We start from the raw sequence: 12,134 nt of genomic DNA, 5'->3' as shown, positions 1-12,134 counted from the left end.
TTCCAGACATTCTACCACATTAAGGATGCATGTAATGCGAAGGTGCTCAACCTCACTTGAGATTTTAAAAAAATGCAAGACAAAGCAAAAATGGTATACTGCTTATTGCCCATCACATAGGCAATTTTAAGGCTGGGCATGGTGGCTCATGCCTATAATCACAGCATTTTGGGAGACTGAGGCAGTAGGATCACTTGAGACCAGGAATTTGAGACTAGCCTGGGCAACATATTAAGACCTTGTCTCTATGAAATATTTAAAAAAAAAAAAAATCACGGGGCATGGTGGTGCTCAGCTGTAGTCCCAGCTACTTGGGAGGCTAAAGCAAGAGGATTGCTTGAACCCAGGAGTGCAAGGCTGTAGTGAGCTATGATGGCTCCACTGCACTCTAGCCTGGACAATAGACTGGGACCTTGTCTCAAAACAAACAAATAGGTGAGTTTACCTATGTTACCTTTATTTAACAGAATTTTAATAACATACACAGTAGCCATGATATTTTATCTTATTGTGTGAGGTTTTTATTGTTTTAAAAGCAGATCAAATGTTTATTTGATGATTCCTGGAATAGAGAGATTGAGTTGCTCGAAGATGGGACTGGATCGCCATGGAAAAGTCTCAGTCATGTTCTTCATTAGTAATTGGTTTTTGGCCTGTAAGAAAGAAATTTGGAAGGAATGAGTTCCTAAATTGAATATAAATGTTCTTAGGTAATTCCAAAAAATGGTCTCTTTGCAGCTGATGCATTAGCAGGTTTTTAGTATTCACCTTGTTTTCTTTCTTTCTTTTTCCCCCTGAATGTAGATGCCTAAGGGTACAGATGACACTTGGGCCCAAAAATTGTACAACACACATTTGAACAAATGTGCTCTCTTTGAAAAGCCTCGTCTATCAAACAAAGCTTTCATCATCCAACATTTTGCTGACAAAGTAAGGAAGCTTTATATTTTGTTTTTTTTTTTAATATTTAAGTTAAATGTGCAAAAAAATCAACAGTCAAGAGGTATAGGGGCTTCAGTTCAAGAAGGCTGGATACAACTAGATAAAACTAGTATGCGCCTCTCCCACAGAAAGCAATCAAAATTAGTGAGTGGATATTCACGTTTCAAATAGATAGTCTAAGAGAGAACACTGGAATTCAACAGGGAAGTGATAGGAATTGGGAAAGCAGAGGAGTGGGAAGTTACACACCCTGCTCAGCCGGGATAGAAGGAAAAATGGGAGAAGCTCCCTGATGTGGGGAAAGTGTGAATGAGAGATCCCTGGGGTTCCACACTCTTGCCAGGGACCTTTAAAATTCTAGCTATAGGGATCCCTTGGACCCTCTCTGGCCCCCAGGCTAATGCAAGGAGCTGTCTAGAGAGTGCACGGTAGCATTGCTCAACACATGCAGTCACACAGGCTATTGAGCTCTGTGTTATTCAGACAGCCCAGATCCTAGAGGTCTCTGTCCTGCTCAGGGGACTCCACCATTGCTGCCACAGCAGCAGGACCACTGAGGGAGCAGGGAGCCTGAGCACTTTCGTATGCCCCTAGGACAGATACTGCTGCCACTGCTGAGGGAGGCAGGTGCAAACCCCACAGCAGTTTGCCTTTACTGAGAGGAAGCTGCCCTCCCTGGTGACAAGTTCATGAAACAACTGCCCTTCCCCCACCTGAATATTCCTGCTGAGACCCGAAGCCATTCTGGGAGCCCAGCCCCAGCAGTTTGAGCCCCCATCACTGCCCCACCAGGCCAGGAGCAAGCTGGGAATCCAGGTGTTTTTGTATGCCCCAAGGACAGAGACCACTACTGCTGCTTAGGGAAACAGGTATGAGCAGATCATGTACCCCACAGTGGCCTGCCTCCACTGAGAGGAGCCCACCCTCCCTGGTGGTAGGCCTGAGGCACCACCACCCTGTCCCCATCTGAGCATTCCAGCTACAGCCTGGTAGTTCCATTCTAGGAGCCAGTCTCCAGAGGTCTGCGTCCTATATACTCTGTACTGCCACCCACTAATCCCACTGACAGGGACCCACCCTCCCTGGTGTTAGGCCTGTAGCACACCCACCCTGCCCCTACTTGAGCATTCTACTGGCCACCAAGGGATCACCCTGCCTCTCCCTATCACAGGGAGGCCTGAGGACAAGTTTGCCAGCTCAGTCCTGAGTCTGGTCCCCACAGGACTTGAGCACACTGTCTAGGGGATTGGGGATTAGGGATTACCTAACCTAGTCCATCACTGCTGGCACCTGAACACTCGTCCAGGGATTTGAGGTCGGGCCAAGCCAAACTGGCAGCAACACCACAGCTTGTACTCACCTGGATGCACCAAAAGGCAGGGCTCCTCTGCCTCTCTACACAGAACAGCAGTGTTCTCCACAGAGAACAGGCAAGCCAGAAAGCTGTCTTTCTGGGGTTGAGGAAAGAGGTTCTGCCTCAAAACCATTTAGGCAGAGAGAGAGGGAGGCATTTTTTGCAACTCTCAGCAAGCAACACTGGGGCCTGGAGATAGATGACCGTGTCTTAATTAATGGGACAGGGTCATGGTAGAGAAGCAGATTGTGTTCCTGCCAGCCCAAGATGTGGAGCTGGTACAGTGTCCTCCCATGACCACTATGGAAACCTCAACGCAACTGACCAGGAGTCCCAGTCACCCCACCCCTCCATTACCCAAGTCAGGGCTGGAGACTGTCCTCATCTTTGGTGTATCTATGGACAAGCTCGATGGTCCAGCCCCACACAGTTTTGTCCCTCCATCTGGGGCTGAGCAGGGAACTTAGGGCACCAGGCATTCCACAGACTAGTCCATCTCCTGAGACAAAAGAGAGTAAATACCCAGTAAACAAAGTTCAAACACATACTGACTGGCTTCTGTGGCATCTGGCTCTTACCTGTAAGTGCCACCTACTGGCCCTGAAGGTTGAAATGTACTGCCTAATGTAATACTGCTGTCAGAAGGGCATAGTGCTAGAGAAAGAGATAAGTTTCCTAAGACCTCCACAGTTGCAGTCCCGCAGAAGGTAGTGAGGCTACTCACATGCCCAGTACATCTCTGCTACCATCAGCATTTCAGAAAGCCACCACACAAAGGCTATGAATTCCTATGACCAAGGAAATAAAGTCTTTCCCAGATAAGCAAATGCTAAGGGAATTTGTCACCACTAGGCTGGTCCTATAAGAAATACTCAAGGGAGTTCTAAACATGGAAATGAAAGGTCAATACTTGCCATCATAAAAACCCATGAAACCTTAAAACTCACAGGTCCTATAAAAACAATTTCACAATTGAAAATACAAAGCAGTTAGGTAAAAATTAACATTATGACAGGAACAGAACTTCACATATTAACTTTGCATGTGAACAAACTAAATGCCTCACTTAAAAGATACAGATTGGTGGAATGAATAAAAAAATCTAAACGTCTGTTACATTTGAGAGAATCAGTTAACTGGTAAAGATTTTTGTAGACTTAAGATAAAGGGGTGGAAAAATATTCCACACAAATGGCAGTCAAAAGCAAGCAGGATAGCTATACTGATACTCGATTTAAAAAAAAGAGTTTAAATCAACAACAGTAAAAAAAAAAAAAAAAAGACAAAGGCCCTTATGTAATGATAAACAGATCAGTTCAATAGGAAGATATAAACATCTTAAATATATATGCACCCAACACCGGAGCATCCAGATTCATAAAACAAATACTACTAGACGTAAGAAAAGAGACAACAGTACAGTAATAGTTTGGGACTTAAACATTGACAATACTGGACAGATCATCAAGGCAGTAAATCAACAAAGAACTTAAACTGGACTCTAGAACAAATGGACCTAACAGACATTTGCAGAACATTCTACTCAATAATTGCAGATATACATTCTCATCAGTGCATGGAATGTTTTCCAAGATAGACCATATGTTAGGCCACAAAGCAAGTCTCAATAAATTAAAAAAAATCGAACTCTAACAAGTATCTTCTCAGAATACAGTGGAATAAAACTAGAAATCAATTCCAAGAGGAACACTCAAAACTATACAGATACATGGAAATTAACCTGCTCCTTAATGATCTTTGGGTAAATGATTAACTCAAGATGGAAATTAAAAAATTTTTGAAATGAATGAAATTAATGACAAATTATCAAAACCTCTGGGACATAGCAAAAATGGTGCTAAGAGGGGAGTTTATAGCATTAAATGCCTATTTCGAAGATTGAAAGATCACAAAATAATAACCAAATTGCACCTCAAGGAGCTAGAAAAATAAGAACAAACCAAACCCAAAGATAGCAGAAGAAAAGCAGTAACAATAATCAGAGCAGAACTAAGAGATCAAAATTGAGACCATATAAAAAAGCAAAAGATCAACAAAATGAAAAGTTGGTTCTTTGAGCTTATTTGAATTTTCTTTTTTTTTGGGTTAATCTAGCTAGTGGTCTATGAATTTTATCTTTTCAATCAGAAATGAAAAAGGAGGTATTATAACTGATACCACAGAAATACAAAAGACAATCCAAGATTACTGCAAACATTTTTTTCATCCACAAACTAGAAAACCTGGAGGAAATAGATGAATTTCTGAAAACATATAACTTCCCAAGCTTGAATCAGGAAGAAATAGATATCCTGAACAGACCGATAATAGATAGTGAGATTAAATCAATAATAAAAAATTGCCTAACAAAAAAAAAAAAAACAAACTCAGGACCAGATGTGTTCATAGCTGAATTCTATCAGATGTTCAAAGAAGAACATCTGATACCAATCCTACTGAAACTTTTCCAAAAGATCAAGAAGGAGGGCATACCTCTTTAATTCATTCTAAAAGCCATTATCACCCTGATACCAAAGCCAGGAAAGTATGAAGCAAGAAAGGAAAACTATAGACCAATATCCCTGATGAATATAGGTGCAAAAGTCCTCAACAAAATATTAGCAAACCAAATCCACCACAATCAAGTTGAGTTTCATCCCAGGGATGCTAGGATGGTTCAGCATACACAAGTGTGTAAATGGGATTCACCACCTAAACAGAATTATTAATAAAAACAAAAACCATATGATCATCTCAATAGATGCAGGAAAAGCTCAGTAAAATCCAGTATCCCTTTACACTAAAACCCTCCATGAACTAGGCATAGAAGGAACACCTCAAAATAATGAAAGCCATTTATAACAAACCCACCACCAACTTCATACTCAACAAGGAAAAGTTGAAGGCATTCCCCCCACAAACTGGAACAAGACAAGGATGCCTGTTTTCACCACTTCTATTCAACATAGTACTAGAAATACTAGCCAGAGCAATCAGGCAAGGGAAAGAAATAAAGGGCATCCAAATTGGAAAAGAGGAAGTTAAATTACCTCTCTGTGCTGATGATATGCTCTTATACCTAAAAAACCCTAAAGACTCCTCCAAAAGATTCCTAGATATGATAAATGAATTCAGTAAAGTCTCAGGTTATAAAATCAGTGTACATAAAGCAGTAGAATATCTATATGTCAGTAAACAACCAAGCCAAGAATTCATCCCATTTACAATAGCTGCAAAAAATAAAATAAAATACCTAAGAATATATTTAGACAAGGAGGTGAAAGATCTCTGCAAGGAAAACTACAAAATACTAATGAAAGAAATCATAGATGGCACAAACAAATGGAAAACCATCCCATGTTCATGAATTGGAAGAATCAATATTGTTAAAATAAGCATACTGCCCAAAGCAATGTATAGGTTCAATGCAATTCTTACAAAAAAAAAATTAGGTGATTAAGTATGAAATGTCTAATTTCCTTAAGTACTAAGTTTGACAGTTGATATCTCTGACGTTTCACTTTGACACTTCTTGTTTTATGTTTATTGTGAAGGTATAGCCTCAGTCTTTCAAATGCATGTTTAGGCTTGTGATTATCTTTTACATTTTGTTAGAGCAATTTTTGTGAAACCATGGATAAGTCAAAAATTGGTGTTATTTTCAAATATGAGTTCCATTGTGGAACAAACGCGGTGTAGACAGCTGGAAATATCAACCAAGTGTTTGGGAAGGATGTGGCTAATAAATGCACAGTACATCTATGGTTTGAGAAGTTCCATTCTGGTGATTTTAATCTTGGAAATGAGCCATGTGGGCAACCTGAGACCAAAGTGGATATTGATGACCTGAAAGATGTAGCGGAAGCGAATCCATCTCAGCCTATGCGTGAATTAGCAGCAAGGTTTGACATTACTATTCCAACAATATTGGACCATTTGAAACAATAGGCAAAGTAAAGAAGTTGAATAAATGGGTTCCTCATAAAGTAAACGAGTGTCAGAAGAGAAATAATCTCGAAGCTTACCTTTCTTTGCTGTCACAACATAATGGTGAACCATTTGCATACCCTATTGTTATGTGTGATGAAAAATGGATTCTTTTTGACAATCACAAGCATTCAGCACAATAGTTAGATAAAGATGAAGTGCCAAAACGCAATCCAAAGCTGAACGTTCATTAAAAAAAGCTAATGGTGTCTGTTTGGTTGTCCAGTGCTAGTATTTTCTACTACAGTTTCATGAAACCCAGTCAATTGATTATAGTGGATGTACTGTAACCAATTGGATGCAATGATGAGGATGCTTGTGATTAAGCAGCTGTGATTGGTCAACAGAGACAGGCCAATCCTCTTGCAAGACAAGGCTTGACCACATGTCACACAAACAGTACTGCTCAAACTACAGAAACTGGACTTGGAAACTGTATTTGATTCACCATATTCACCAGACCTTGCACCAACTGACTACCACTTGGGGTACTGGTGTCTACCCCAAGAGAAAAGAAGTTATTATATCAAAAAGATATCTGTGCTTTCATGTTTATCACAGCACAATTCACGGTAGCAAAGATATAGAATCAACCTATGTGTATACCAACTGATGAGCAGATCAAGAAAATGTAGTATGTGTGTATAAACACACACACACACACACACACACACACACACACACACACACACACACACACACACACACACACACACACACACACACACACACACACACACACACACACACACACACACACACACACGGAATTCTACTCAGCAATAAAAAAGGTTGCAGCAACCTACCTGGAACTGAAGGCCATTAGCCTAAGTGAAGTAACTCAGGAACAGAAAACTAGATACCATATGTTCTTACTTATAAGTGGAAGCTAAAGTATGGGTACATATGGTCATATATGGTGCAATAATAGACATTGGAGACTCCAAAGGTGGGAGAGTTGGGGGAAAATGAGGGCTGAAAAAAATACTTATTGGGTACAGTGTATACTATTTGGGTGATGGGTACCCTAAAAGCCCAGATCTCACCACTATACAATATATCCATGTAACAAAACTTATACTCCCTAAATATGTCAAAATAATAAAATTTAAAAAATTTTTAAAAAGAGGTATTATCTATTTTTTTTTGTTTGCTGATGCTTGCATTCTTTAGGACCTTATAGGAAAAGCAATCTTTAGTTTTCTCTTTCTTTTGCCTAAATTGAATGATATACAAAATAAATATGGCTCTGTAATCCTCCATCAATAATTCTTAAATCCAAGAAACTGTAAAAACCAAGTCTTTTTATACTCCAGTTAGTGGCTAAACCTGATCTCTAACCTGAATTATTATAATATAAGGTTATTTGTAGTCTTTCTTTATCCTAGTTAGGCTAGATATTTACATATTTCAGTGTATACATATTAATGTGTTTGGTTATAGATCGCTGTCTTAGACCCTGCTGGAGGTATCAAAACATGGTGTATCTCTAAATGCCTGAAAAATTTTGAGTTCTAAAGCATAGCTGATCTCAAGGGTTTCAGAGTAGAGATTGTGGACTTGCATCACCCTCTGTGAGTGATTCACTGAGTCCTTTCTAAAAGCATGCTATCTTGCTGCTTCATAAGTTCTCTAGTCGACTTAGCAAATCAGCAGCCATAAGACTAATTTATATTTCAAGAAGGTTGTAGGGTAAACTTTGGGGTAAGCTTCCTGGGGTTCATTTTTAAGGAGACAGGTGGAGTCAGCCTTGGAGGAGCTCTTTATGATCAGGATGAGAGAAAAGGATCTATTTCTTATGAGTCTGTTTACCTATGAATTGGGAAGATCTTTTAGGCCCCAATTACTCAGCACTACCATTGTTCCCTAGGAAAAACAATATTTGGAGTGTTTTACTCTAGAGTTAACACATTTCTTACCAGGAATGGTACTGGTTTCTTATAAAAGACTGATGATACTTCTTTACTGAGAGCTGGTCATATAGCTTGATCCTAGTAAATATTTTTGTTGTTGATGATGATGATATCTATTGAAAAGTTTTATCAGTTAAGGAGATTTTTCCATGTGTTTTCAGGTGGAATACCAATGTGAAGGCTTTCTTGAAAAGAATAAAGACACCGTTTTTGAAGAACAAATTAAAGTTCTTAAATCAAGCAAGGTAACCATGGATAGGCTTACTCTAATCGAGATATATGCAATAACATGTTAATTACTTAAGCACTAGCTTTTTAACAATAATAATGATTTTTCTACCAAACATCAGACTTACTTTTAGTTTTTAATTTATCATATATAGCAATTACCTCATGTCAGGTCCTGTTCTATTAATAAATGTCTTACAAATGTTAACTCATCCAGTCCTTATGATGAGGTGGTATTATCATTACTTTCATTTTATGGTTGAGGCAACTAAGGCACAGAGACTTCATGGCTAGTGAGTTTTCAAGCCAAATTAAAACTCAGTCCATCTTCCTCAGAATCTATGCTTTTAACCAGTGTGCAATGTTGTCTTTCAGTTTTATGTGAAATTATTGCCTCCACATTGGTTGTAGACTCTTTTATGCCTTTGTGAGAGATGGTGAGAGAAAACAGTTTTTCTGCTGTGTCATTTTGAAGGGAAGTTCTAGAAACATGGCCTTATGACTCCATCCAGATGGAGGTTGATCTCTGGATCACCAGTGTGTGCAATTCCAGGCGTGGCCCAAAGCACTTTGAAATTATTTTTCTCAGGCATAGATACTAGAAACACTGCTTTCCAGTGGGAAAAGAGTATTCCAGATGGCAAAGAATTATGATGGCTACGCATTTAGGTTGATCCCTACCTCCACCCTTTGACCTTCATCCCGAAAGGGTGGGGAGGGGAGTTCAGCCCAGGGAGCAAACCAGGAAGCCAGTTACTTAGTTCAGCAAAATGAATTTTCAAATATTCAGTGAAAAAGTAAAAATCTTCATGCGACTCTTTTAGATTACTGACTGGCACTGTTTGTTTTTCTGGTTTATTCTAAGAGAATCCCTGTAACTTCAGTGGAATGGTATATGAACATTTTGACTCTTGTTTTTGGAATAAAAACTTTTCCTTTCAGTTATTTTGGTAACATTAAGATCATATAAAGACCAAATCCCTTGAGTCCTTTCTGAGTTTTAACCCTCTGAAAATAATGAGTCAAAGTATCTACAGCAAAATCAGGGGTTTTTTTTCCCCCTCTTAATTTAACAGGCACTGGGCATTAATGCATCCTAGATTTTAGGATTGATATGTGAGAGAAAATTTCCATAGTGCCAATCCTTGGGTATTTTTCAGTTAAAGATCTTTATTATTTTGATTTATGAATAGTGATAAAAACCATGAAGTTCTAGTGTTATCACTTTGCCAAAGTAATTTAGCTTAAACAGAACACTCACAGGTTCTCATTCTTTAGCCACCTTTAATCTGTTGTCTTTATTCTGACTTAATTTTCTAATTGGCCAGTGGGTCTTTAATCATCAGAAGGTATTTACCTAACATAGCTTCAAGGCCTCCTCTGCTCCCAGTCTTTGCAGAAACCAAACCTGGGGGTGTGAAATTTATAATTTCTCTATACCTAATAGAAGCACCTATAACATAGTGTTAATTTGTTCTCTTGGAAGTACTAATTTTAGAAGATTAATATTTGTGTTAAGTGTTGTGAATAGAATTCTTTTTTTGGTAATACAGTGTAGGGTCTGTTTGTGTGTATGTGTGTTTTGTCTTTTTTTTTTTTTTTAATTTTACAGCCCCTGGCCAAACTTACAACTTGAAAGAATTATAAAATTAATAGAAGGTGTCTTATTTGATATTTTTCCACCATCAAGAAATTTTCTGCTGCCACATGTAATATCAGTAAGCACATAAATAAATTGGAACTTGACTAAATACTACTAAATTTCAATTCTACCACATACCATTACAATGAATCTTAACCCCTACTTTCTGTCTTGCTGATTAAAGAGGAGAAGCACAATTCATCTATTGAATTTATGCCTTAGATCTCTCAACTATAAAGTAGCATCTGGATAGTGTCTACTTTATGGAGTTGTTGAAAGGATTAAACAGGTTGTATCAAGCCCTTAGAACAGTACTTCATGCAGAAAAACCTCTTGCTGAATAAGGATGTTGTCATTAATGAGATTATTTCCAACATCTTCATGAACCTATTACTTGGATTCTGCTGGGGTTTTTTTCACTATTTACAAGACATATAAGTTCGTTCCTAAGCAAGTCAGAGCCCTGTCTTAAGAACAGAAGATCAAAGAAATAAGATGGAACGTCCAGGCATATCTGCCTATTTATCTCTCTGTCTGTCTATCTATCTTTAAATAAAATTGGCTGCAGTCAGTGGGGAATGGATAAATTTTGCAATAAATGATTTAAGAAAATTGGGATTCAGTAAGGTAAATGAGATAGGCAGAGGTACCTGCACCTGTGGGAAGTTAGGCACTTAATCAAATATTTAGGTACTATCACATCATAAAGTAGTAAGTGCTATAAAGGAGGTAAGACAGGGCAGCAAGCTAGAGAGTGACTAAGCTTCGACAGGGGCGAGGTGCTGTGTTGGCTGGAGTGATCAGGAAAACCTCTGTAAAATTGACATTTGGGCTGAAACATGAATAACAGGAAACAAGGCAGAGGGAAGAGCAAGTGAGGAGAGCTGAGACTGAATAAGCAGGTTGTATTAGAGGTAAAAAAGAAGGCTGGTGTGGCTGGAACGTGGTAGGTGAATAGGACATGTAGAATGGGTAGACAGGGACCACTTTATGGAGGGCGGCTTGCAGACTTGGTGAAGAGTGTGGATTTTCTTCCTGTTGCAGAGGAAAGTGTGGAAGGTTTTCAGTTGAGGAGTGACCTGCTGCTGTGCGGAGGTGGATTTGGGGCAGGTGGAGATGGGGCCGGAGTGACCTAGAGGGAAAGATGGATGGAGATTGTAGCAGTGGAACTGGCACGTAGTTTGTGGGTAGTGTTGACAGCTCTTGTTGATGGATTGGTATGGAGAGTGAGAGAAAGGGAGAAATTGAGGGTGACTTTCACCCTGTGGCCTGAGGTAATAGACGGATGGTGGTGCCATTTACTGAAGTGAAGATGGGTGGAAGACCAGACTTTGAGAAAAATATTCAAGAGTTCTGTTTTAGCCATGTTTTGCTTGAGATGGCAATAAGATAGCCAAGTGGGCATGTCATTTTTAAGGTTGGAAAGGAAAGTCAGTAAATCAGGGGGGAAGTGAGAGAAGGTGATAGAAATGTGGTAGTCTTTAGAAATACTAATAGGTGGCACTAAAGCTATGAGACTGGATGAGATTACCTGAGAAGAACATATAGATAAAGCATAGTAGAGCTGAGGCCAGAATCTTTAGGCATTCCAACTTTTAGAGGCTAGACAGAGGAGAAGCCAGGAAAGAAGTCTGAGAAAAATGGCCTATGAGGAAGCAGGACACTGCCTAAAGAAGAACTTATAAAGCAGTTTCTGATACAACCATTTAAAATATACTTTTTTAAAAAAGAAAATTCAATGTAGAGAATTTAAATTTATAATTTCTGTGTAGAGGAAGCCACACCAGGCATGCGTGTGTGTGTGTGTGTGTGTGTGTGTGTGTGTGTGTGTGTCTGTGTGTCTGTGTGTGTGTGTGTGTGTCTGTGTCTGTGTCTGTGTGTGTGTGTATTATGAACTCCGAAAACTAAGCCATTTTCTGGTATATGTTGTAGATGCTAAGTTAAATTCACCTGCTGCTGAATGTGATACTGCAGCCCAACTCTATTAACTATTTCACACAGAAGAAAGAAAAACAAAGTTTAAGCAACTTCTAATGTACAGCCAGCAATTTATTTGGGAATAAGACAT

General features: G+C 39.1%; 1 protein-coding gene across 5 annotated transcripts in view; it reads left to right on the top strand.

Moving 5' to 3' along the window:
- Window positions 1–12,134, top strand: part of MYO5A (myosin VA) — a 195,362-nt gene that overhangs the window by 109,182 nt on the left and 74,046 nt on the right. For all 5 annotated transcript variants that reach the window (XM_045529431.1, XM_045529454.1, XM_045529444.1 and 2 more), the window contains exons 13-14: window positions 805–930; window positions 8,358–8,441. In XM_045529431.1, coding sequence (XP_045385387.1) covers window positions 805–930; window positions 8,358–8,441 — 210 coding nt within the window. The remainder of the gene's footprint in view (window positions 1–804; window positions 931–8,357; window positions 8,442–12,134) is intronic.

This window comes from Lemur catta, chromosome 1 (assembly GCF_020740605.2).
Source record: "Lemur catta isolate mLemCat1 chromosome 1, mLemCat1.pri, whole genome shotgun sequence".
In the NCBI taxonomy this organism is placed as follows: domain Eukaryota; kingdom Metazoa; phylum Chordata; class Mammalia; order Primates; family Lemuridae; genus Lemur; species Lemur catta.
Note: the sequence above shows the minus strand (reverse complement) of the source record. Positions and strands in the feature narration are given on the sequence as shown.